This window comes from Microtus oregoni, unplaced genomic scaffold, assembly GCF_018167655.1.
Source record: "Microtus oregoni isolate MIOR12 unplaced genomic scaffold, Mior012 000036F_ref0000092, whole genome shotgun sequence".
Taxonomy (NCBI): Eukaryota; Metazoa; Chordata; class Mammalia; order Rodentia; family Cricetidae; genus Microtus; species Microtus oregoni.
The window spans coordinates 20,652,740-20,677,847 of NW_024543095.1; the positions used below are offsets into that span (position 1 = coordinate 20,652,740).

Consider the following 25,108-nt stretch of genomic DNA (forward strand, 5'->3'; position numbering starts at 1 on the left):
TGTGGCGTCTCTGAGCTCACTTCCTCTTCCTCCCAGCATTCTGTTCTGTTTACTCCACCCACCTATGTTCTAACCTATCAGGGCAAGCAGTTTCTTTATTTAATTAACCAATGACCTTCCTCCATCAATAGAGAAAATCCTTGCCAGAGAAAACATGCAAACGTGAACCAACACATCTCAAGTTTTCATCACCAAGGCTACAGTTTTTCAGTCATGACAACCTTTCAAAGAGAAAAGACTGTCTACAGAGAAAGGGAGGGAGGGACAGAGGGAGGGACATGAGAGACAGAGGAGATAATATCCCAGAAAGGAAGCAGGACCATTGCCCATTCCCCCTCTGCCTTTGTCCATCTCTCAAGTTCAGATGAACACTTTGCTCCAAAACAATTTCAAATAGATGTGTCATAGAGCGAGGCAAAACTCTTCCTGTAGGCTTTGTCTACACCAGTCTAGCCCTCCCTCTGCTCCCAGTACACATCACACAAGCAGCTCAATGGGAAGTAACCACTGTGTACATAGTCATGAGAAATACTTGTACTGAGTCGTTGCTAGAGTGGACGGTCTGCCTTAAGTGACTTCCTTCTAATCGAGCTATGCAGAGGCTGGAGGGAAAAAATAAGAAATGATTGACTAGCTCTAAGATCTATTGTGACCTCTCAACCACCTATATTTCTTTTACAAATTGTTAAGATGAAGGAAAAAGGGATAAAAATTAAAGCAGAGGAAAGCAAGAGAACAAGAAACTAGAAAGTTAGAAAAATCACAACTGGAGAGAGGGGTGATCCTGTCCTTTCCATTCTTAAAGACTAGAAGATACATAATGGCAGGAGTGGGGACTCGGAAGAGGACACTTCCAAGTGCAGAGTCAAATCGAAAGAACATTCTAGGAGAAACGAAAAAAAGAGAGAGTACTTAGAAAAAAGACGGGGTGCCTCATGACCCAGGAAGAGATGATGGATGCTGTTAAGTGGGACCATTTAGTATTAAATCCTTTTCATCACTGATAACATTGTTTCTCAAAATACTGTTTTCTTAGTCAATGTAGCTACAGGATTATGAAGGAATGTAAAAATGGGAATATACAATCTTATAGCTGAGAGAACTAAGTCTGGCCGGAACTATTAATATATTAAACAAATGCTTGGAATATCTAAGGATGGAAAATGATAAAGCCCAGCAATACATACCATTCAGAAAAGTCAGATAAAATCATGCCTTATTTTGTGCTATTTCACAGGATTTTTTTTTTTTTGTGCCTTTCTGAAAAGTCTTAAAAGAAAATAACCAGACAAGCTAATTGAGAAAAGACAGACAAGGCAGCTGTGGAATTAACACATGATTTATGGAGACATGGAAAGGGAGACAGAGTCTTGCCTTCCCTTGATCCTCCACTCATTTAGTGAGGGATATAGCTAAGGTGACGTGAGGTAGCCACACTCATGAGCAGTGCGCTTTACCGCGGTCCTCAGTGCCTATCAGCTGTGCTGTGATTGGTAGTCCAGTCTACAAGGGGAGTCTGTCAAAAAGGAAGTCTGACTCTTGGTTTGTCACCCCTATTATACCCAGACTTTAATTACCACCTTGGACAGCCCCACACGTGCACTGTTAAGACCTTATTTGCAGCACCAGCATCTCCCCATCCTCAACCCAAGTTTAACATCAAGACCATCCCTGGGGGTGAGAACAAAAATGGAAATGGTGCCAACTGTCACTGTGTGTCCCAGAAAGCCTGTCTCTTCTTAACAGCTAGATGAAGACAACAAAACAGCATCATAGCTTGGCACACCCACCAGATAGTTGAAAATAAAAGAATCTAAGAAGGGCCAGCAGCTGTTCTGTTCAAGTTTTTGCACATAACAAAACGGCATGGTGAGCAGAAAAGGACTGCAATGAGATATATTTGGTCACTATAACCACTCCTATTTGGGTGTACAATGTCCCATAGGTCTCCTCAGTCTGAATATATATCACACATGAGCTCATCGTGTTCCTGTGCACATGCATAAAGAAGTCAGAGGTCAATGCTGCGTATCTTCATGGTTTACTCTCTAACTTATTTTGGGGGGACTATGTCTTTCATTGAGCCTGTGGCTTTCCAGTTCAGCTAGCATCTCTTGCCATCAAGCCCCGTGATCATTATGTCTCTACCTCCCCAGCGCCAGGATTAAAGGTATACTACCCCATATCTGTAGTAGGAGCTGCAGGCCTCTTCCCACAGCCCAGCTCCTGGCCGTTTGGCTAGCTTATACCCCGAAATAACAACACACAAATTGTATTCTTTTAAACACTGCTTGGCCCATTAACTCTAGCCCTTACAGGCTAATTCTCATATCCCAATCAACCCATCTCTAATAATCTGTGTAGCATCAGTCTTACTGGGAAAGATTCAGCATGTCTGACCTGGCAGCTTGCTTCATGGCATCTGCCCGGGAGAGGGAAGCATGGCCTCTGAGCTCACTTCCTCTTCCTCCCAGCATTCTGTTTTGCCTACTCCACCCACCTAAGGGATGGCCTATCAAAATGGGCCAAGGCGGTTTGTTTATTACCAATGACCTTTCTCCATCACATATCCATTTTCTACATGGGTGCTGGGGATCCAAACTCCAGTCCTCCTGCTTGCATGGCAAGTTCTTTACCAGTTGAGCCGTCTCCCCAGCCCCTTGGATCTTTATCTGAATCTCGCTAAATCACTGAAATTCTTCTGTTATGGTTTGCATTTTAAATCTCTCTCGAAGACTCAAGTGTTTGAATGTCCATTCACCCCGACAAAAACACCCAAGACAAACCATTTAAAGGTAGGACTTGTCATTTTAGCTACTCTTTCAGTTCAAGGCCAGCTTTGGGTCTGAGGCAAAGTAGACTAGATGGTAGAAACACAAGGTGGAAGAGTTTTCTCTGATTGCGCTGGCCAAAAAGCTAGGCCCTCAGAGCCCACTCATGTATGGAACCGTCCGTCAATGAATTCATCCATGAACGAGGTGCTGAACCTCATGGTCCAATACCTCCCGCAGCCCATGTGCTGAGGATCTGGTCCCCTGCTGAGGTGCTCCTTGCACGGTGCATTTCATTTCCAGAATAACAGGCTTGGTTTTCGGGCAATGGCACATTGGGGGCACATTTAGGAAACAGAACCTTGCAGAGGAAGCTAGGTTACCAGGATCATACTCCCAGAAGCTTTTTGAAAACATCCCTTCCTCTCTCTGCTTCCCAGTTAGTTTTGCATAGCGTAAGTAATTTTTTTCCCCCACCATGATATTCTGCTTAGCCAGAGGCCCAAAACAACAAACATGATCAGAGATTGAAATTTCTATTCCTACTTAGACTGTTCATCCCAGGTCACATCAAAGTATACTGTTCGGGGAGGGCTCCTGACTCCAGGACCCAGGCAGTGGATAAAATAACGCTGCATCTCCAAGTACAGGTATTGTTGGTCTCTCCGTGCCACTTCCAATCCATCATTATGGGAATGTCTTAGGTAGAAACAATTTGATATGTTTGACTTTGTTGAATCCCCCTGGGAGGCTTTATCCTTTCTGAGAAATGGACGGGGGGGGGGGGGGGGGGGCTAATGGAGGGAAGGTTGGGAGGGAAGGCAGGAGAAGGGGGGTAGGAGGAAAAACTGTGGCTGGTGGCACGCAAATTGAAAAAAAGAACTTTTAAATAAAAAAAAGAAAACCTAAAGAAAGGTATTAAAAAGACAAAAGGGAGGTGGGGGCCCACTGTGTTTAAGAGCCTGCCCCCACTAAGCATGCACAGAGTCAGGAGGTAATCTACCAGTCGGAGCTTCCATCTGAAGTCTCACATCTGAGTCAGTGTGGGTTTGAACAGCCACCCCAAAGGTCAGAAGTCAGGGGAAATTCCTCATCTTGAAACAGAGGCAGGGGATAAACAGAGCATTTGTTTTCCTTCCCCTAGAAAGGAAGAATGACCCCTGATCTCAGGCAACCAACCGCCATGCAGATGAGTCCTTCCTACAAATGAGCCCCACATTCGTGACTGGGAAGCAGGCAGGAAGCCCGAGGGGCAGGCGAGTTTTCCCACATAGCTGGCCAGTGGGTTGGATTCTCAGCTACAACAGCAGACTTCATCTGGAGTTCCAGAGTAAGAGCTCAGAAACAGTTGCATTCTTTCTGTGTGTGGTAAAGGAACCAGCAGGGCTTTCCAACTGGCCCGGCACTGGACCGCCTCTGAGGCTGTTCATGGCCTGAAACATACCTCCCCTAGCGATGCCATCTATCACAGGACACATTTAAATGCCACTAATCCTCGCTCCTAGCAGGAGCACAGCAAGACAATACTTAATCCTTGCTGTCGGGGAAATTAGAATCTAACAAGCTTAAAGCGTTCAAAATGTAACAGCATAGCCTTCCTAATTGAAAGCTTGTTCATTAGAACCTGCTAGACTGTTCCACAGCTCCAGGGCCTCCGGTGTCACAGGGAAAGGTGGGGGGGGGGGGGGCTACATTTCTTTTCAGAGCACACATTTTATTCGTTTCCATGACAAAAACAGAAGTCTTTCTTTATCTCAGAACGACTTGGCAGACCAGGAGACAAGGGCTGTTTTCCTAAGTGACTCTCGAGCACATATTTCAGCAGGAATGTGTCACTGCCTCAGAAGCTTGGGACGATCCACAAAGGACTTTGCTCCAGAAGCTCACACAATGAGATCTTTTATGTAACTGCTCCAAGTCATTATTTAAGAAGGCTCGGAAATAAAGAGCCCAACACTTCAGGAAATAAACAGACTTCCTCTTTACCTCGAAGTCAATGAGCTATTGGGAGGATGACCTGGTGAGGACTTTTTGTCAGAACACGGGGGAAAAGTCTATTTGATTAATGCACACACACACACACACACACACACACACACACACTACATACGCATCTCCTCTTCCTCCTCACACTAGTATTTAAAAATGAATGACTCAGGCTTTGGAAAACATGATCACAATGGACTATTATGTCATCAGGTGATTATCACCCCAGATCCACAAAGCTGGGACAAACACTGTGGACAAAAAAGCTCAGGGGGTGTGACAGTAAGGATTTATTTTACAAGAAAGCACTGGGGGCAAGGGACAGGTAGAGGACAATTTAAAGGTTCCCCTCCAAACAAGTGAATTTTATAAAGCCCCCCCATCTAGGATGACAATCACTTTAATCAAAGGTGTTTGATTAGAGGTTTCTTTCCCTCTGGTAGGCAGAACTTGATTTCAAGCGCAGGCATGGCTTGTGTCAGCTTGCTGACCTAGAGCTAGGGTTCAGTCCCCTCTACTCTTTGAGGAAGCATCTCTGCAGGTCCACATTGTCCACACTGCACAGCGAGACCTGGAGCCTGGTCTTGGGGGTTCCCTTGAAGCAAAGGTCCATTGGGAAAAAATGTAACACCAGAAAGAACTGAAAACAAAGATGGCCTGACATCAATAGATGGTAGACAAACTGATATTTCCTCCATTCTCAAAGGCTTCATGGTTGGGTTTAGGACTCAGGAGAGAAATATGTGTTGCATGCATCCTTCAACAGGGAGAGATCTGGCCAGCAACCCTCTCAGAGCTAGACTCAAGGCACAGCCTGAAAGCTGAGCACAGGCAGAATGAGTGCACTGTGTGTGGGGGTGTTGTATTTTCCTTCTGTTTATGTGAAAACCTCTTTAAAATTCTTTCTGAAGTTTGTAGTTAAGACTCTGAGGTTCTTTGCAGGGAAGGGTTGGACCAGTCTCAGAACTGCAAAGGTAGTAAGTATCCATTCCTGAAGTCATCAAGGCCAGCACGACGGTAGACCGGATGCACAGTGCTCTTAAAACCATGAACTAAGACCAAAGAGCAGCTGCAACAGCCCGATGCTACCATGACTACCAGATGTGGCTCGGGGACCAGTCTGCACTATGAGAGTGAACTATGGATACCAAGCCACTATTTACGTAGACAGGTACTGTGATCTGATTTGGAAACAATGCCTGGGAAGGTTTGTCATAGAAAGGCTCATCCATCCAACCATAAGTTATGGAACATCCATCATGGAACATAATGTGAACAAGACAAGGTAAAGGAAAAAGTAAAGTAGAATGAAGTAAAATATCAGGATCCATAAGGGTTTTTAGGGCCAGGGAGATGACTTGATGGATATAGTCTTACTCATGATATTCTGGGTTTAATGCTTAGATCCTCCAAAGAGGTAGGAGAGAATGGATTCCTGAGAGTACTCCTCTGACCTTAAGAACACCATGTACACATACACACACAAGCATAAACGCATGTATACACATGAAGTAAATAAACAAACAAATAAAAATGGCAAGTTTGTAAGAAAGAAAGAGTGAATAGGAAAAAAACTGGAATAAGCAGTGTGCTTGAATACCGGAGAGTCCTTTGTAGTTTGGGTTAGAAAAAAAAGACTTTAAGCTAAAGATCTAATGATAAGGAAATAAACTAAATAGAAATCAGAGCTTGGGAGTGGCGGGGGCTCGAGGTAGAAAGAAAAGCAGACCCAAAGGCCACGAGACGAGCCATTTGAGAAGCAGAGAAAAGGCATAGTTCTGAAGGAGAGTATATTGGACAGAAGGCTGGCGGTGGGCAGTACCAAGCCAGAGAGAGAACACCCTGGAAACCCGAACAAAAGATTCAGCTTTCTCTCTTCTTTGATGTACAGTGAGCAGTAGACTTTAACAGATGAGTGTTGCTGCGTGCAGACATGAAGACCAGGCTGGCCGCTGTGAGCAATGGCTTCAAGGAATTAGGAGAAGAAATGGAGGGAACTACTGGGAAGGTCAAAGCAGCATCCTGATGGCAGAAGGCGATGAGGACTAAGCAAGGGTTTCTCAGCCTCAAGATTACTGAGATCTTGGACCACCGGTTTCCTATTGTGAAAGCATCACACTTGGCCTCTTTTCACCCGATGGCAGAAACCATTCCCTCCTCCCCAGTCACAGCAATCAAAAAAGTTCTCCAGATATTCCCAAAGATACCCTGGAGAGTCAAACTGTCCGTGCTGAGAATAAACGGGCTGACGTGTTTGTCGCACTGGTGACAAGACTGCGGATTCTGAGCATATTTTAAAGACAGAGCTGATGGGATTTGCTGGCAAGAACAGATGCAGAGTATGAGAGAAAGAGAGACGTTAGTGATAAGATATCCCAGGGCGCTTCATGCTGGGCCACTGAAGAGTGGAGGTGACAAGAACAGATATAGAGTATGAGAGAGAGACGTTAGTGATAAGATATCCCAGGGGGCTTGATGCTGGGCCACTGAAGAGTGGAGGTGACAAGAACAGATATAGAGTATGAGAGAGAGACGTTAGTGATAAGATATCCCAGGGCGCTTCATGCTGGGCCACTGAAGAGTGGAGGTGACAAGCATAAGAATGAGAAGACTGGAGCTTAGAGTGTGTGGGGTTTGGGGTCCCTATGAGGTTTCTATGCACCAAGGGAAATTAACTGTTGAAGTTCCAAGGAGGTAACAGGGTTGCATGCTGGACTTCAAAACTATGCATACATCCATATAGAAATAGACGTAGAGATACATAATATATATATATATATATATATATATATATATATATATATATATATGATGCATACGTAGATGACAGATGGAGGTCATCTGAGCATATAAGAATAGAGAATAGTAATCACAGAGGATACTTCTTCTGCAAAGTTTACGGAAAGAAGCAAAGGACACAGACACAACCGGATACAAATAATGATGAGCCAGCACTTTTAAACAAAGGGAATATGTATTTCAATGAACAATAATTAACTGTGATTGGAGCAGAGAGATCTCCTGTTTGATGAGAACAAAGGAGCGCTCACTAGCAAGACAAAGCTCATCAGAAACTTTTCAGAAGCAGACTTAGTGTAGTGTGCCAATAATCTGGATAAAGACACCCAACTACTGTTCATAAGCCAATTAATGAACCAAAGTACTGAATATTTATGTATATAATGAATATGAATATTACATATAATTAATATGAATATTTATATATAATAAATATGAATATATATATATATATCTTTTGTAGTCTGTTGATCTTTCTCTTTAGTTTGAACCTTTTGGTTTTATAGTCTTGTGTAGCTCTTTTGTTGCCTGTGATTTTAGTGCTGTACATAAATAATCAAATAACATTACTACGCAGATCAGTGCCAGAAAGGAACTTCAGGCTTCAATACCACCACTTTAATTCTCTGAGGTAATGCACTGAGTGAGTTGTTTCTCCTCCCTCTCTCATATGTTTGATCCACAGAGGCTCGAGGACTTCTACTTCTGTCTGTCCGTGAAATCTTTCTAGATTTTCTAGTTGAACCAAAGGCTTTGAAATCTTTGGTCCTCTATTCCCTACCATGCTGGGAGGATGACACCAAGTGGTGGCGAGCATGTGGAAAAAGTGGTCTTGTACCTGGTTAGACTGCTGATGGGAGTGTAACTTAGAACAGTCACTTCAAGAATGGTACGGAGATTTTTCAAAAAGTGAAGTATAATTACTCTGTGATTGACCAATCCTGTTCCTGAGTATGTAACCGAGGAATTGAAATCACGATTCAGAACATTCACTATAGAGAGACAACCCAAATGCCCAAACATGGGTAATACATCAGTCATCCCTTGGTATACAAGAACCCTCTCCGGGCACTCAGAGATCACAAGAATATGATGCCCTGCTCTATCACATACAGTTACTATATAAACTAAATACATATATATGACTAAAATTTCGAAAACTACAGAAAGCTGCTAGAAAAAAAAATGGATGATCTTAATAGGTTTGAAAATACCATTCAGTCCCAGAAAAAGTCAACACAGCCTGGATATAATTTCTCCCAAAGTTCATATATAGGTTCAGAATAATTCCTATCAAGATTTCATCAAGTTTTGGTTGACAGGATTATTTAAAAATGTCTACGGGAAGTCAGGAGAACTAGAATCGCTAAAACAGTTCAGAGAAAGGAGACAAGAGCGGAGTGATCGGTCCACTGGCTTCAAAGCTAATTACAAGCTGGGTAATGAAAGGTGCAGGCTATTAGAGCTGAACCGAAACTCAGAACTAGACTCAAAAACTTGACCGGGGCATTTTTATAAAAGCACGAAAGCCATTTAAGAGAGGAAATACGGACTTTCAATAAATGGCTCTGGAGAAATTAAGCAAATAAAGAAGGGAAGAGTTAGGTGGTGGGGGGAAGGGAAAGCGTGGGGGAGAGGAAAGGGGGAAGAAAAAGGAGGGGAGGTGGACAGGAAGGGAGGAAGAAGTAAGGGGAAGGAATCTCTGCTTAAGTATCATATATCACACTAAAAGGAATTGGAGGGGATACTGAACTTAATGTAAACATCAAAGGGCACATGGGTAGGTTGGGAGGAGGAGTGCCAAGGGGACCGCCTTAATAAGGCAGGAAAAATGGTTGCAGCTACAAGGGACTGAGGGAATTCTTATGATGGACATGCTTGACATGGTGACTGCACCAATGTCAAAATTCTGCTTGTTATCATACAGTGATTTTGCAAAACTGTAGCCATTAGAGGAAAATGGGCAAAGGGTACACGGCGTTTTATTTTTTTCTGGATTCTTGCAACTACATATGACTCCATAACTAACTCAAAATTAAAATTTTGACTTAAAAAAAAACCCTAGGAAAATAATGGCTTCCAATTTTAGTACACATTTGAATCTAAACGAGGAAGCAACTCTCAGCGTTCCTAAAGAGAAAAGAAAGCAGAAGGCCAGAACTGAATAAAAGTCAGGGCTGGGTGGCCCTAAGAAGACCCACAATCATCTCTTCCTCGTGAAGGGCTGGACCCAGGCAAGAGTTGGCAAGCCAAGACCAACATTCATTTTAAAAAGACTGTGTAAGAAAGGCTGGGACCAGGAAAAAAAGCGTTTACTGACCAGGATACTCAGTGAAGAAGGTGACTAAACAAAGGTATTGGTAGAAGTAGAGTACCCATGAAATCACAAGCCTGGCTCTGTGTGGGGTGGGAGTATGGAGTCTAACTTTTGTACTACCCCTCCAGTGCATAAATATGAACTGAAATACAACAGATTCACTTGGACCCAATCCCTTAAGGCCCCTACCAGCAGCAAACCCCAGACCATACCCACTGGGATTCTAACTCTTTCTGAGGCTGCAACCAGAATATAAGTCATTGAAGGCTTTGCTGTCTCCATCAAACAGCTTAGACGAGAACAAATCCACGAGGCTTTCAAACAAAACAAACTCCACCATTTCAAATGTATGAACATCTTGTGGAGATGGGATGATGAGCATGCTAGACAGGTACTACGCAGCGGAGGATGGGGTTACCCAGTCTGGAGGGAGCTTCCATGGTGAGAAGGGTGAGCTATGCGAGAGGGTGTTAATTGAAGAAAGCTGTTCCACAGCTTTGTAGGAGCCGTTTCCCATGGATCTTCACTTTGAAACTATTTAGCCCTGCTCCAGAGCAGATTAGGAAACCTCATAGACAACTTTAAGAAGAAGAAGAAGAAGAAAAGACCACACCTGAGCAAAGAATACATGATCACTGAGCCCCGGAAGTGAGAAGTAGATGTTCCGGTTTCCGCATTCAGTTTCTGTTACTATGATAAAACAATGACCCAAATCAACTTGGAGAAGAAATGTTTTCCCACATCACAGGCTGTCATCAGGGGAAGCCAGGACAGGAGTCAGGATCCTAGAGGCATGCTTCAGTAACAGACACAGAGACCATGGTAAAACAATACTTAATGGATTGCTCTGACTTTCTATCCAGAGGTGACATCACCAGCAGGGAACCGGGCCCACCTCCCCTCCCCCCAGTAATCAACAATCAAGAAAATGCCCTCACAGAAATCCCCATAGGCCAGTCTGATGGGAGCACTTCTGTCATTGAGGTTCTGCCTACCCTTGGACCCTGAGTTTGTGTCAAGTTGAAGAAAACTAACTAGCACACCATGAACGTGTGTGTGTGTGTGCGTGCCATTCCTCCAAAAGGCTTCCCAAATGCTCTCGGGGTGAGGTCATGCCTGGGTGAAAGAGTGCATGAACATTCCAAAGGTCAGATTCCAGGCATGTGGTCAAGCAAAGTCAGATGCAAGTCCATCCACCAACTTCTGACCAGGACCACTCTAAGTGGGCATTGACCATTTTGGTACACTAGCTAACAAACTTAACAGCAGGCAGCTATGAGCTTACCAAACGGAAAAACTTATTTGGCTTCTGGTAGCATTTTAGGTCACCTGGAATTTCTAAATCATATGTGAGAATACACACACACACACACACACACACACACACAATGCCATTGAAGTATTTCTAACAAAATGATCCAGATGATTTGGCTCTAAGAGTTAAAATTTTTGTTATCTTGACTACCCCTGTGGCTTCCTGTATTTAGTATGAAATCTGATTCTGAAAATGCCCGTGTGGTAGTGCTCCTTGAACACGTGGAAGCTGAAGAGATCCTAGCGTTCTATCCCTAAGGCAAAAGTAAGGCTCCTAAGCAATTTCCCTTGAAAAGAGAACTTCCTGCCCCCGGGCTGCCTCTTAGGATCCCCAGGAAGAACAGCTGCTGTGTTGCTGGCCAGTGGCTAATTAGACCCCTCTTCCTGGTAACATTCACCTGGGAAGCTTAAGGAAAGGCAGGTGCCTGGCTCCACTATCAGACCAATTAAATCTCAGCACCTCAGACATAAGATACCAGGCAATGGACACACACTTCATTAATATTTGGTTAGCACACAAAGAAATGGGGTGTGTTGTGACATTTTCATTCAGATCTTAAGACCTCTCAGGCGATCCTAATGCGGATCCAGGGCTCAGAACAAATGTTCCAGGCCAGGCTTCTCGGACGTCCATGAACGTGAGTCCCAGAGACCAGGTTTGTGATACATTTCAAGCAAGCAAATCTGTGGTGTATTGGTTAGTTGGCATGTTGCTTGGCCAAACCATGCAGATAGAGCATTCTAAGCCATGCAGATTGGGAATTCTCAGGGAAGGACAGTGAGGGAAGACAGTAAAAATGCTTTCTGCAAGAATGGTGATGTCCAAGTGACTTTGTTTGGCAAGCCTCAGAGCAACCGTAACCCTCAGGATTCTGAAACATCTTCCTTTATGAAGAAGCTTCAGGACATAGCAGGTCACCACAGTGTGCCATTCTCTGCTCTGAACCTGGTTTATCATCCTCTCCAAAAGAAGAGGAGGGGGGAGAGGAGGGGCAAGAGGATCTACCGACAGCCCAGGTTCTGATGACCAGCACAGGTAGTCAGCCAGGCTTATACTGTGAGGGCAGGTGGCCCCTCCTTTCAACTTGAGGGGAACCTCAGCAAACCTCAGCCTAGCTTCTAAGCCCTTTCCCATGCAGTAGCTGAAGAGCTGTCACAGTGGAGGCTACTAGAAGTGGAGGAATCAATCTTTTACATTCTTGCTTTTGTCTACCACTGTTAGAGACTGAACTAGAGTCTTCAAAGACGCTAGTCAAGTATTGCACCATGTAACCCACAGCTTCACCAAAGCATAAACATGGGTGAAAACTTTGAAAAGCAAATGTTGTTACACTTTGAGAGGTGGTGTATAGTAGTGGAAATGTACACTGACATTAACCAGTACAAGAAAACTAGTCACGTCTAAGCTTCCTCACGTGTTTGCTGAAAAAGAAAAAAAGAAAGAAAGAAAGAAAGAAAGAAAAGAAAAGAAAAGAAAGGTGGGAGGGAGAGGGACTTCACACAAGCCACATCAAGGGCCATGCATTTTAGAAATGTTAAAAGAAGAGAGGAGGGAGATGACATTCATTAAATATGGTTATGTACTAAACACCCCCTAAGGCTTAGCTGTGGATTAATGCCCTTAATCCCTAGCACACATCACAGCAACAGTCAGGGGACTTCTTCCATGGAAGCCTGAGAGCATTTTCAGCTTTCAGAGCCATAAGCAGACTCCATCCGAGCTGCTCAGTTCTGCTGTGCCTCCTGAAAGGGGCCACGGGTTCCATGTAAATCTCTGTATACAAATGTGTTTCAGTAAAACTTTATTCAAACAACAGATGGCCACATTGTTTTCAACCCTTCTCTGAGCCTGTTTTCTTATTGCCTCTGTTTTACAGATGGAAAAAGAAAAGGAAACAAAAGAAACACAAGACCAACAAAATCTCCTGACAGTTCAGGGTCCTCCAGGAAGTCTGAGGACCAAGTGCAAATCCTCAACTGTTACAACCTAACAGCCACAGTCAGTATTGGCAACATTCTTCCTCAGTCCAAATCAGAGTTTCCTAATTCAAGGCAAGACAGAGAGTCAATCAGCGGGTGGCCCTTAGGGCTGCCCCAGGGAGGAAAGAGATACTCAAACTCCCCTGCAGTTTTCCCAGCTTTGTTCCAAGCTGTTCTCTCTCCGCCTTCTTAGCATCACTACCCCTCCTACCTTTATTCTTTGCTCCTCAAAATTGATTACATTTAATCACTATCTACATTCTTTCAATTCCTTTGGAAGCCAGGATTGCCCCGACCACAGGGCGCAATTGTCGTAGAACCAGTCTCCTGTGAACCTGTTAATACAGGGTTTACAGGCTAAGATATAGAGCAGAAAGGGGACATAACGGGGGGCGGGGGGGGGGTTACTCACCAGTCCTTGGCAGGCACTGAGGGCTGCTGTCCCGATCGTGGTGCCCTGCTGCAGAACTGTGCCCCTGAGATGGCAGGGTGAGCCTGAGGAAGTCGCCATCGTAACCTGGGAAAGGTTCCCATATCGCCTCTCCACAACGTAGCCATTGGACATAAACTCCCTGTTGACTGTCAAATTGAAAAACAGGTCCTTTTCTTCGTGTGAAATTCTATAGTACACCTGGTCCTCAGAGCCACCCGCAGCTCTCTTTCGCCTGCCGCTGGTGACAGGATGGTGCAGTCCATAAGACAGAAAATGCCCGCTGGCGTCTACTTGGACTGGTCCCACCACATGGTATTCTGGCAGGGCCTTGATAAAATGTTCTGTAGGAAACGAAAACAGAGTAAAATTCAGAGATCCAAACTGAGTACAACAAGCAAGACAAACCCACTCCCATTTGGGACTGAGATTGCTGCCGCTTGCTGATTGCAAAACTACCACTGACTTAAAGCTCAGAGAATGTTTCCCCCACATTAACATTGTCCCTCTGAAGCCCTCTGAGCAATGAACATGTGCACAGCATCTGTCTTCAATGGTGTGCAGCAGTCAGTCCGAGCTGACCTACAATAGACCTTTGGGTATCTGCTATTCTATCACAATCCACTGAAGATGAGATTTAATTCATGAGGAATACTGCAAGGAAAGAAGCAGGATCAGTATGCCAAAGAGGACATTGCCAGGTTAGGATCCACTAATATGAACTACAGATCTCCAGTTTATGGCATGGTGCTTCAGTCCTCAAGAATGTCTTCCTATATCAGACTATAGGGGAAAAAAGTCTAACCACATGGCGAACTCATCATACATGGTCCGTGTTTACCTCAACACAACCTCACACCTGTGACAGCATCAGAGTGACCCACGATGTAGCAGGATACTTGAGTGGGCTTGGGATTTGAAATATACTCAATAAAAATGATGAGGACACATTTTTGAATCTAAGGCATTGGCTCAAATGATGAAAACTGCTGCTCTGGAAATGCATTTTGCTGAGTCATTGGAGGTTTGGTTTACTTACTCTAAAACCCAGAAGGACAATCCATTACTAATTAGATCCATTGTTAGTTAAGAACATAAAGTACTAAGATGTGCAGGGATTCTAATGGGGACAGGTGGTCCTGCAATGCACCAGAATACTCATTTTGACTCACCCAAATTTGACCTTCTGCAAAAGATGTAGGGGAAGAAAGAGAGGAGATGGAGAGGGCAAGGAAATAGGAACCAGGGAATCATTGAAAGAAGGGGAGGGGAGGGAAAGGAGAAAGAAGGGGGGGGAGTATCTACCAGATACTTTCTAGTATGTACTACATTGTTCACAGAATTCTCACAATTATAGTCTTTGCATTCTGTCAGAATCTCACCTATGCTTTAAGATAAAAGGGTGAAATTCATAGTGGCACTGCAGGGACTAAAATAGATGATCAAGAATTTGAGTCCAATCTGAATTAAACAGTGAGACCTCCCCCTCAAAAGACAGACGAAAACCAGAGCTCCATTCTCCTAACATCCCCAGACAACTGAAGTTCTAGCTCTTTCTACTGAGGGCTCATGTTTGTACTTTCCAGGATGGCTTTACTTCACACTGCCTTTGAGGTACAATATTACATATTCCTGATACGTTCAGAGGCAGAATCTCAGCACCACAGGCTGTATGTCATCACCACAGGCTGAACGCCATCATGGGCTGTATGTTCTCATAGGTTGTGTGTCATTACAGGTGGTATGTCATCATGATTATATGTCATCATAGGCTTTATGTTGTCACAGGATGTATGTCATCATTGGCTGTATATCATCATGGGTTGTATGTGATCACAGGTTGTATGTCATTACAGGCTGTATATAATCATTGGCTGTATGCCATCATGGACTGTATGTCATCCTGGGTTGTATGTTATCACAGGTTATGTGTCATTACAGGCTGTATGTCATCATGACTGTTTGTCATCGTAGGATTTATGTCATCACAAGAGGTATGTTGTCATGGGCTGTATGTCATCACAGGATGTAAGTTGTCATGGGTTGTATGTAGTCACAGGCTGCATGTCATATATATATATATATATATATATATATATATATATATATGTCATAAATCAGTAAAAATCCATGATGATGGTCTTTGAAGGAACTGGACTTAAGGGAAGACATGAAGGTGCTTTTCCTCATAAGCAACTTCCTTCAATCCTAATTTTTTTGACCCATTCTTCTCAGGCTTCAGTGAAATATGGGGCAGAGAACAGTGTCCACTTTCAGGCACTAACAAAGAATCTTATTAAACATAAAATATCCATGCCTGTTATAACTGCAACATTTAGACACAAACCACATAGGGATAAATCTTATAAAGAGTGTTTAATGAGAAGAATTTAATAATAATCTAATAAGCAATGTTTAATGAAAAATAAGAAGAAAAATCCAAACAGGACTACTGGTATTACTGGAAAACACACACACGCCTACACACACACACACACACACACAATTAAGTTTTCCAAAACACATAGAAACAAAAAACTACATATGGAACTCATTTGAAAGGGTTTCCATGGGGAATTATGACAAAAAAGCATCAATAACTAAAAAAAACAAAAGTTATCAATGAACTGAAGACAATGGTGTTCTGTGAACTGAGGAGTATAACCAACTAGCCCCTCACACATTTACTTCCCATTCACTCCTCCAGAAATGTCTGGACCAACCCCAGGATGGGCACTTCCTGCCCCTCCACACTCAGACCCCAGTTAAGAGCAGAGCAGTCAACTACAGCGGTGGAGACATAGTTTCTTTCTGCAGCCTTCTCGTCCTGCCCTTAATTACTGTCACTTCAACAGAAGCTGGAGCAGCGGAGGAACAACACAGGCAAAAAAGGTCTTATTCTGCGGGGTAAGTGCTCAGATATGGTTACTCTAAAGACTCGAACTACTTTTCTCAAGAGAAGTTCTCTTGGGGAGGGGCACTACGGAGATAGCTCAGAAAAGTGTGTGAAAATCCCAGTTCAGACTCCAGCATCTGAGTAAAACCGCAGGGGTGGGGATGTCCACTACCAATCCTAGCACTGGGGAGGAAGAGACCTGAAGATCCTGTGGGTTTATCTGTAAACCTTAAGTGACATTGCTGGAGTTAGATAAACTCTTTTCCGCATATGTCAGCGGCCTCAGGTGTTTTGCGATATAAACAGAAAATAAACGAATGCATTTTTCTTGACTTCTATTCTGATCTCAGACAGAAAGAGAGGTTTCAGTCACACCTGTGAAAACTGAACTCAGAGCTCGCTTCTGTGTTCTGTTCTGACTGCCTCTGGAGGTTCCACTACAGACAACCAAATGTCCACCTGGCATCCTTAAGCCTGGGAGAAGGACAAGGGGCTGAAACAGGAAAACTATACAAAAGGCTACATTGGCATTTGTGGAAACAAATGAGAAGCCTGGATGGAAACTATATTTGAAAACCTAAACCACAGGTTTTAATTACCTGAAACTTGTAGAAAAGAAACTTCATGAGAAGTTCTAGGAGCAACTGTGGGTACACAGCATTTTGAAAAGACAAAACACCAGGCCATCATTGGCCTTCATCTTAAGAAGAGCGGAGGATGAGAGACTGATGATCTGTTCCCATGCTCCAGTAAGATCTATATGTTATGATTGCAAAACTAACCCATGAGTCAGGTCATTGACTCTGCTCAGCAGCCATGCTCACCTTTTCTGTATAACTCTAATTTTGGTGTGACTTCTGCCAAAGAGGGAGCATCTATATTTGTTATTAATTATTTCTAGTAGTAGTAGTTGAATTTCGTAGACTCTTTAGTTAAGAGTTGTTAAGTTACTAACATAGAGATTTATTTCCATAATAATCTTCCACAGGTTGTTCTCACTGTGCAAACATTTTATTATAGAAGTCAATAAAATTGATTGGCTTTTTTTTTCTAAAAAAAAAAAAGTTTGGCTTTGCTTCCTAACCATTTAATAATTATCTACTGACCAGATAATTTATTATAAATACCACAAAATGACATAATTGTGAAATCTCTTCTTACAATAAAAAAAATGCTAGCATAATTTTCTTCGAATAGATTTGTTTCCAATTAGGAGAAAAGAAAGATTAGACTTCCCCCATGATCTTCTATGAGCCTGGTTAGCCAGAGCCCATCTCTGAAACGAGATAAAGTGCTTGTCCTGTAGCTATCACGGAGTCACCGAGTGCAAAATGGAACGCAGAAGTTACCAGGGCCTTGTAGACAGCAGAGGTGGCTTTGGAACTACAGTGGCCTGAGTTCTGGTCTTCTCACTCTATAATGTCCCAAGAGCAGCAATTAACTTTGCATTTTGCTCTTTTCTTGGATTAGAGGTGTTGGGTGTGTTACTCTTGCAATGCCGGGAAGCAGGAGTAAGAGGAAGAAGGCATTCGGCCACACGGTCACAAAAGTGACCACCGGGCTGTGCAGAACAGTGCACTAAGATGTGGTGTGGTGTAAGATGAGTGTGTTAGGGGGTATCTCCGACAACAGTGTTTGTAACTGCTGATGGGCTTTTAGCAAGTAACCACATCACTTGTCAGGAAGCGTCTGTACAGAGAAAACTAAATCCAGAGACCGATGCTGGATATAGAGGAGAGGAAGCATGTTGTATGCAAAGCCAGGAATCTTATTCTTTTGCTATTTGGTTGTAAATCAAGAAAGTCTAAGGAGGCGTAACACATCCTTTCACCAACTACCTGATGTAGGAAGGGGGTTCTACAGAATTAGCCTGATCTGTCCTGGGAAGGATTAGATTCATCACCATACTTTTTCCGCGGACCAAAACCTTTATATATTTACATCTTTGTGGTGCTGGAGATGGGACGTAGGGTCTGGCGCTAAGCAAGTGCCCTGGGACCCAACGATAGCCCAGCCCAGAACTGAAACTGGGATTCTGTGCAAACCTGAGAACTAGAGAGAACGAGCAAGGTTAACTAGTGTGTAGACCCCTTTCCAGCTGCTCCGTGACTCTCTCCAATGCCCTAGCTAAAGAGCATTTCATAAGTGTTCAATACCTACATGCAAACACAGTCAATTTGTAAAAGTAAGAATGGGTGGGATGATCTCTGGGTTTGCAGCTTTGAATATTTGGAATTTAGGTGCAACTCAAAAATCCTGACAGAGTAGAAATAGAAGGTCATCTAAGGTCAAATCCAGGTCTAGTCCCAGGAAGCTTTAGAATGTCTTGTCCTTACTCCTCTCTTGCTCTCACCCCTCCTCTCTCTCCTCTCTTCTTTTTTCTCTCCTCTTCCCTCCTTTTCTCTCCCTTCCCCTCCTCTCCTCTCCTTTTTTGCCCTCCTATATTACTCTCCTACCCTCCTCTTCCCTCCCCTCCCTTTCTCTCTCCTCCCCTTTCTCCACTCTTTTCTTCTCTCCATCTCTCTCTCCTCTCCCCTCCTCTTTCCCTATGCTCTCACCTCCTCTCCTCTCCCCTCTTTCTCCCCTCCTCTATTGCTCTCCTCCCTTCCCCTCCCCTCCTTTTCTCTTCTTTCTTGCTCTCCTCTCTCCTCCCCTTCCCCTCTCTCCTCTCCCCTCCTCTTTCTCCTGTTCTCTCTTGCTCTCCTCCCTCTCCCCCTCAGTTCTAATAAAAATCCACTAGGAAATTTCTTCTTAGCACAAAGAATTAATTACTTATGAATGCATTAATGAAGACTAATGAAAAGATCAACGCTCTTAAAAACTGAAAGCATTCTTAAAATCTAAATATATTTGCATCATTAATACACATAGTGAACTTTAGAGCTACTTCTGAGTGTCAAATATTCTCAGCATACCCCAAAGGTCACCAGGGAAAAGAGTCATATCCCACTTTCCAGAGAACAAGACAGGCCCAGCAGTGTCTGCTCTACACCAAGATGAATTTTCCCTTACAAACATGCAAAGCAAGCAGAGTTGGACGCTAACCCAGGAGAATGTCTTTGAAGGAAATCATCTCCGCATGCCCTGGGAAGTGCTGGCTGGCTGTGTTTGGGCTCCCCCAGAACAGGGACCTTTCACAAAGGCCCTGGTTTTCAAAGAACAACAAAAGCTGCTATTTTAAACTTGGGGGCTTGAGATGGTATCTGGATGGTTTACACAAGCAAGTGTGGGCTGATTGACATCTAACCCCAGTGTTTGCCCACTCAGGCTTCCAAGTAAAGCAAAGGGAGGGAGTGATTTGCATCTGGCCGCTCTCTTAGCCGCCACAGAGGAATTCTCCAGCAGCATTTGACTTTGCAACGTGGGCAGAAAACACTGGCTAGCAATACCTTAAACACGGGCAAGTGCGTGCGTGTGTGCGTGCATGCGTGCATGTGTGCGTGCGTGCGTGCGTGTGCTTGTTATCCCTGCTATTGCCGTCATCATGGTCACAACCTGCTTCAAAACCGTGTTCCACTGTTAACGAAGTTCATAAAGTCTTCAAGTTCCAGTTTCCCCATTCGTAAACCAGGCATGGTAGCACCCGAACTCCAGAAGAGCATCGTGAGTAATAGGAGGGGCTTACAGGCAATCTCTGTGCTCGGACACTGCCCGCCCCCCAATTCCCTGCCACCTTAGAAGCCCTCTCTCAATAGCAAACTCTTCTAAGTTCAATAAAAAACAGAAGCAACAGCACCACTTTTCCCCGGGCATTAGGCTTAAAATAACAACAACAACAGTAATAATAATAACAATAATCTGCAAATTATCTTCAGAGTGATCACAAAATTTAGAAAGAGAAAAGCTTTCAAAGCAGGACAGAGAACCACGAGGCCCCAGGACATAATTTTTTCCCCAATAGAGGTGTCATTTGAAAAAACAAAACCCTAAATCTTTCCAGGAAACCCAAACACAGCCAAGTGTGCTCGCTCAGCAGGGGACCGGAATAAAATTTCTACCTTCCAGATCCGGAATTTTAAACTGAGGAAACACTGCCATGACTGCCTATGACCAGCTGGATCTTTTTAATAAAAATAAATTTCCATGTCAGATTCTGCAAGGGGGGAGCTGAAAATGGGAGATAGGGGATAGGTCGGGCATGGGGGGGGGGGGACTAGTCGGAGAGCTTGCTTGCTCTCCGGTCTTTCAAAGCAAGGGTGTCTGTCACCCCTCAGTGGGTAGGGAAATATCCAAATATCCATAAGTCCTATGTCAGAAGAAAGCCGGAGAGTGAACCTACAGCCCAGTTTTCCTTAGATGGGACAGAAGACAGAGTTCAACTCTGCCTGGCGGGGGAAGGGGTAGAGGACAGACCAAATTCCACTGTCCTACCAGCACCACTTGAAAGACAAATAAAGAAAAGCCACTAACCTTGCCTCGGGTCTGGGAAGCGAACCGGGCCTGACAGAGCTTGTCTCCCATGGCCAAAAGCCCCAAAATTAAGAAGCTGAGCCACCATCGAGAGCTTTGCCAGCCAGCTCCTCTGAGCACATGGCATGGTTTAGTTGTTAGGGAGAAGAAAAGTCAAAAAAGTTTTAGCTCTCAGCTGCAGATAGCAAGTCCTCGCCTGTGGCCGCGCCGGAGGACGCAGCGGGGCATGGTCCAGGCTTGGGAAGGGAGCGGCCAGCAGGCTGCCCGCGAGCTCTAGGGGCTTTTTTGAAGCAGAAGAGGGTCAGAGAGCTTTTATTCTCTGCCTTTCCTGAAGGGCAGTGAATGAGCTGGGAGCTTCTGCTCTCCGCAGGCCTGAGCGTGGACTGGGTCAGAGCCAAGGGGCGCAGCCCACCGCAGGTCCCCACCCCTCTGCTTTCCCCACCCGCCGGCCTTCAGCCAGCTCGCACATCTTCCTTAGGGACGCCCTCCTCCCCCAAGCTCCTCCCTCCAGGCTCCCGCGGGCCAAATAGGGGAGACCCCAGACAGCTGGCCAGGAAGGCCCTAGAATAAGAGCCAGCCAGAGGCTCCTAGGAAACAACCCCCAGAAAGAGGGAGGGAGGGAGGGAGGGAGGGAGAGAGAGAGAGAGAGAGAGAGAGAGAGAGAGATGTATGCATAAATAATGAGTTATGGGCCAGAGGGGACCCCACTTCCCAGACCCTGAATTTGCCCCATTCTGTCAAGACTCCCACCCACTACCAACCCTCTGGGATTTTTCTTCCAGTACAGGCTAAGTTTTCCACTTAACAATTAATAGGCAATTTTTCTCTTTGCCAAGTCACACAGGAAATGATCCAGGCGAATCTGCTACCTTGACCCTGGACAACTCTGTTCATCTGCAGGATGGGGTGACTGGAGCAAACTCCTGGGAGGTGGTCTGAGGCTGCAGGCCAGTGCCTGCTTTTCCATTTCCAAAACCCATCCCTCTTCCTTCACCTGCGCCAGCAGACAACCATGCACAGAGAGAGGAGTCAGCCCTAGCAGACCTTGAGGGATTATGCAGTTTACCAACAAAGGCTCCTCAGTGTGTGTGTGTGTGTGTGTGTGTGTGTGTGTGTGTATGTGGTGTGGTGTAGTGTGGAGTATATGGTCTGTGGGTATGTGTGGTGGTGTGGTATGTGGTGTGTGTGTGGTGTGTGTGGTGTGTGTGTGTGTGTGTGGTGTGGTGTGGTGTGTGTGCGTGTGTGTGTGTGGTGTGGTGTGGAGTGGATGGTCTGTGGGTACATGTGGTAGGGTGGTGTGTGGTATGTGTGTGTGATATGTGAGGGGTCTGTGTGGTGTGTGTGTGTGGGGGGTGTGTGTGGTGTGTGTGTGGTGTGCATGTGTGTGTGCTGTGTGTGGTGTATGTGTGTGGTGTGTGTGTGGTATGTATATGATGTGCATGCATGAATGCTGTGTTGTGTGTGTGGTGTGTGTATGGTATATGTAACATGTGTATCTCTGTGTGTGGTGTGGTGTATCTGTGTGTGTGTGGTGTGGTGTATCTGTGTGTGTGTGGTGTGGTGTGTGTGTGTGTGTAGGGGTGGTGTCCATTCAGATACTCAGACTTTCTCATCAGTGAGAGAATGCCACAAAGCAGGAGCTGCCAGGCATCTTGAGAATTTACTAGGATAACCCAGCCAAAATTCTTTACCTCTGGGTTAAAACAGACCTCCTTACTCCATTCAGAAGGAATTTGGCCTCCTATATGGAGGTCTCTTTGGCTGACAGCCAATCACATGCTTTCAGCAAGATGTCTGGGATGTCAGTTCACCCCTGGCCTTGCACTGGGACAGGACAGCCAAGAGGTCCCTAGGGCCCAGAATGCAAGGCCTGAGCTGGGAGGTCCAAAGACCTCATTCTGGGAAGCAGAACTATGGAGACTTTCTGAAGAAGTCAGCTTTCTCCTTTTCGCTCATGCAAATTTTCAAATGCATTGTCTTAAAACAACACAGATATCTTGTCTTTATTTCTGGAGCTCTGAAACAGAATTCACTGGGCTAAAACCAAGGTGTAACATTCCTGTCTGGAAGTCTTAGAGGGAGTCTATTTTCTGACCTCCTTTAGCTTCCAGCTCCTGGGATTCTCTAGCGCCTAGCTCTCCTCCCCCATCTTCATCCTCAGTGGCAATCTGAGTCTCTTCTGTTTTTCCACTCATTAGCCTTTCTGAGTATACATTGGGTATCACCGTCATCGTCATCTCCGTGAGCTGACTGGTGTGCTAATTTCACCTGCAACCTCAAGTTCCCCTTGCCATGTAGTGTAGCATGCTATGGCATGATAAGGGAGCAGGGCAACGGTGTCGCCAGGTCTCTGCTCATGTATGCAGGAGGCAACAGGTCACATCCTGAGTCAAAATAGATGGAATTTAGTAGGCACCCAGGCCTGCCAGATAAGCATTTACAAGGGCACTAAAAAAATACTTTGAGCTGAACTTTTATGCATATTCTTTTAATTCTTTACTCCCCACCCCGGGCCTTGTACTCCTCCTTCTCTTCCTCCTTCTTTTAAGAGCAAGCAGATGTTTTTTGAAGGCCCAGATCTCCTCTGGCTCCCATGCCCTGGAAGGAGATCTGTTTCTTAAACAAGAAGTTAAAGAACTCTGTGGTGCTTCCCCCGCTTCCCCTCCCCGTCAAGGATGAGCCGCTGAACTCTGGCTTTGCAGATTAATTTCCTCAGCTCTGCTACTATCCTCCTGACCCTCTTCCTCACCTACTTTCATGCTAAGTTTGAGTGTGCACAGTGTCCCCCAAAGGCCCATGGGTTAAAATAAACCTTCTCCCTAATTTCTAGAGTAGTAGTCTTGGAAGGTACTGTGAACATTCATAAGATGGAGCCTTGTGTAAGGTCTTCAGTCATTTGGGGTAGGGTATCAAAGAAAATAACGTGACCCTCCTAGTCTCCAAGTTTCTGTGTCCTAACTTGAAACATGATGCCTTTGTTCAGACATCTGCTTTTTACTCTGTCACCTGGCGACCTCACCACAGGTCTAGAGCCACGAACTGTGGTCCATAGCGTGAAGGCTTGGACTGAAATCTCAAATAAACCTTTCTCTTGATAATTTTAATTGCCCCAGGGAGTTCACTGAAGCAAGACAACAAATGCAGACCCTAACTAGGAACATCATTCATTTAGAAGCCATCCAAGACTAAAAACTTCAAACACAAAATCCCACTAAAGCCTTTTATTCCGTCAGCCTGTTCAATCCTGTGTAGTCGGTGCCCTGGTCCTTAAGGCAGTATAGACTTTCTCATCTTGGTCTCTCCATCCCAAGTTTTCCAACACTCATAAGCTATGTCTGGTTCATTTCCCTTTTGTCCAGTGACAACTCTATGACCTACTTCTTCGAACAAGTACCTTTAAGAGTTCACATTTTCCTTATCAAGATGCACCCTTGTTCCACCAACCGCTGATTTCCTCTGCCCTTTGTTGAAAAGACCCTCATCAATGCCCGCAATGGTGCAATCAGCAGTTTATTTCTCCAGCCCTCACGACATGGCTCAGAACAAGCATGGATTCTGTTACTTTTCTATCAGCAAGTTCCTTCCACTCTTTCAGAATTTATAAAATTCCTCTGACGTTTCAAGTTTTCTCAGAGAAAACCTAATCCTTCTCAACTTCTCCTCTGCTCAGTGGTGACTTCTGTTCAAGTTTCTTTATTTGTTCATTTGTTTTTCCAGACAGGGTCTTTCTGTGTAGCTCTGACTGTCCTGGAACTCACACTGTAAACCAGGCTCGTCTCAAATTCATAGAGATCCACCTGCCTCTGCCTCCCAAGTGCTGGAATCAAAGGTGTGCACCACTATCTGTTGTATTCAAGTCTCTGTTGCTATGACAAAGACCTTTTTTTTTTTACCATAGAATGCTTTCAATAGCCAACTGTCTTTCACAGCCACTAGAGAGAACAGAACTGTGGATCACTGCATAATCTCTAAAGCATCCTTGACAGGATGTAAGGTGCTGCCTTGAGGGCAAACTACAAAAACATGCATAGCCCCAGAGTGGAAGGACCGCTAAGAGCAGAGAGCCCCACTGATGCTGACCATACTTGGTCTTGTGCTAACAACTCTATCTACATCACTTCCTTCAATCACTACAAGAAGCCCTACTAGGTGGGTACTATTGGTATCCTCATGCTGCAGGGAAACTAAAAGCCCTACTAGGTGGG

At 44.6% G+C, this 25,108-nt stretch overlaps 1 protein-coding gene across 1 annotated transcript in view; it reads right to left on the reverse strand.

Annotated features, from left to right (window-relative positions):
- The window catches only part of Adamts12 (ADAM metallopeptidase with thrombospondin type 1 motif 12), a 224,793-nt gene extending 203,763 nt beyond the window's left edge, over nucleotides 1-21,030 (reverse strand). Inside the window, exons 1-2 of the mRNA XM_041631217.1 lie at nucleotides 20,904-21,030; nucleotides 13,580-13,941 (exon numbers count right to left, since the gene is read on the reverse strand). Of these exons, the coding sequence (XP_041487151.1) occupies nucleotides 13,580-13,941; nucleotides 20,904-21,030 (489 nt within the window). The remainder of the gene's footprint in view (nucleotides 1-13,579; nucleotides 13,942-20,903) is intronic.
- Nucleotides 21,031-25,108: the final 4,078 nt, after the last annotated feature.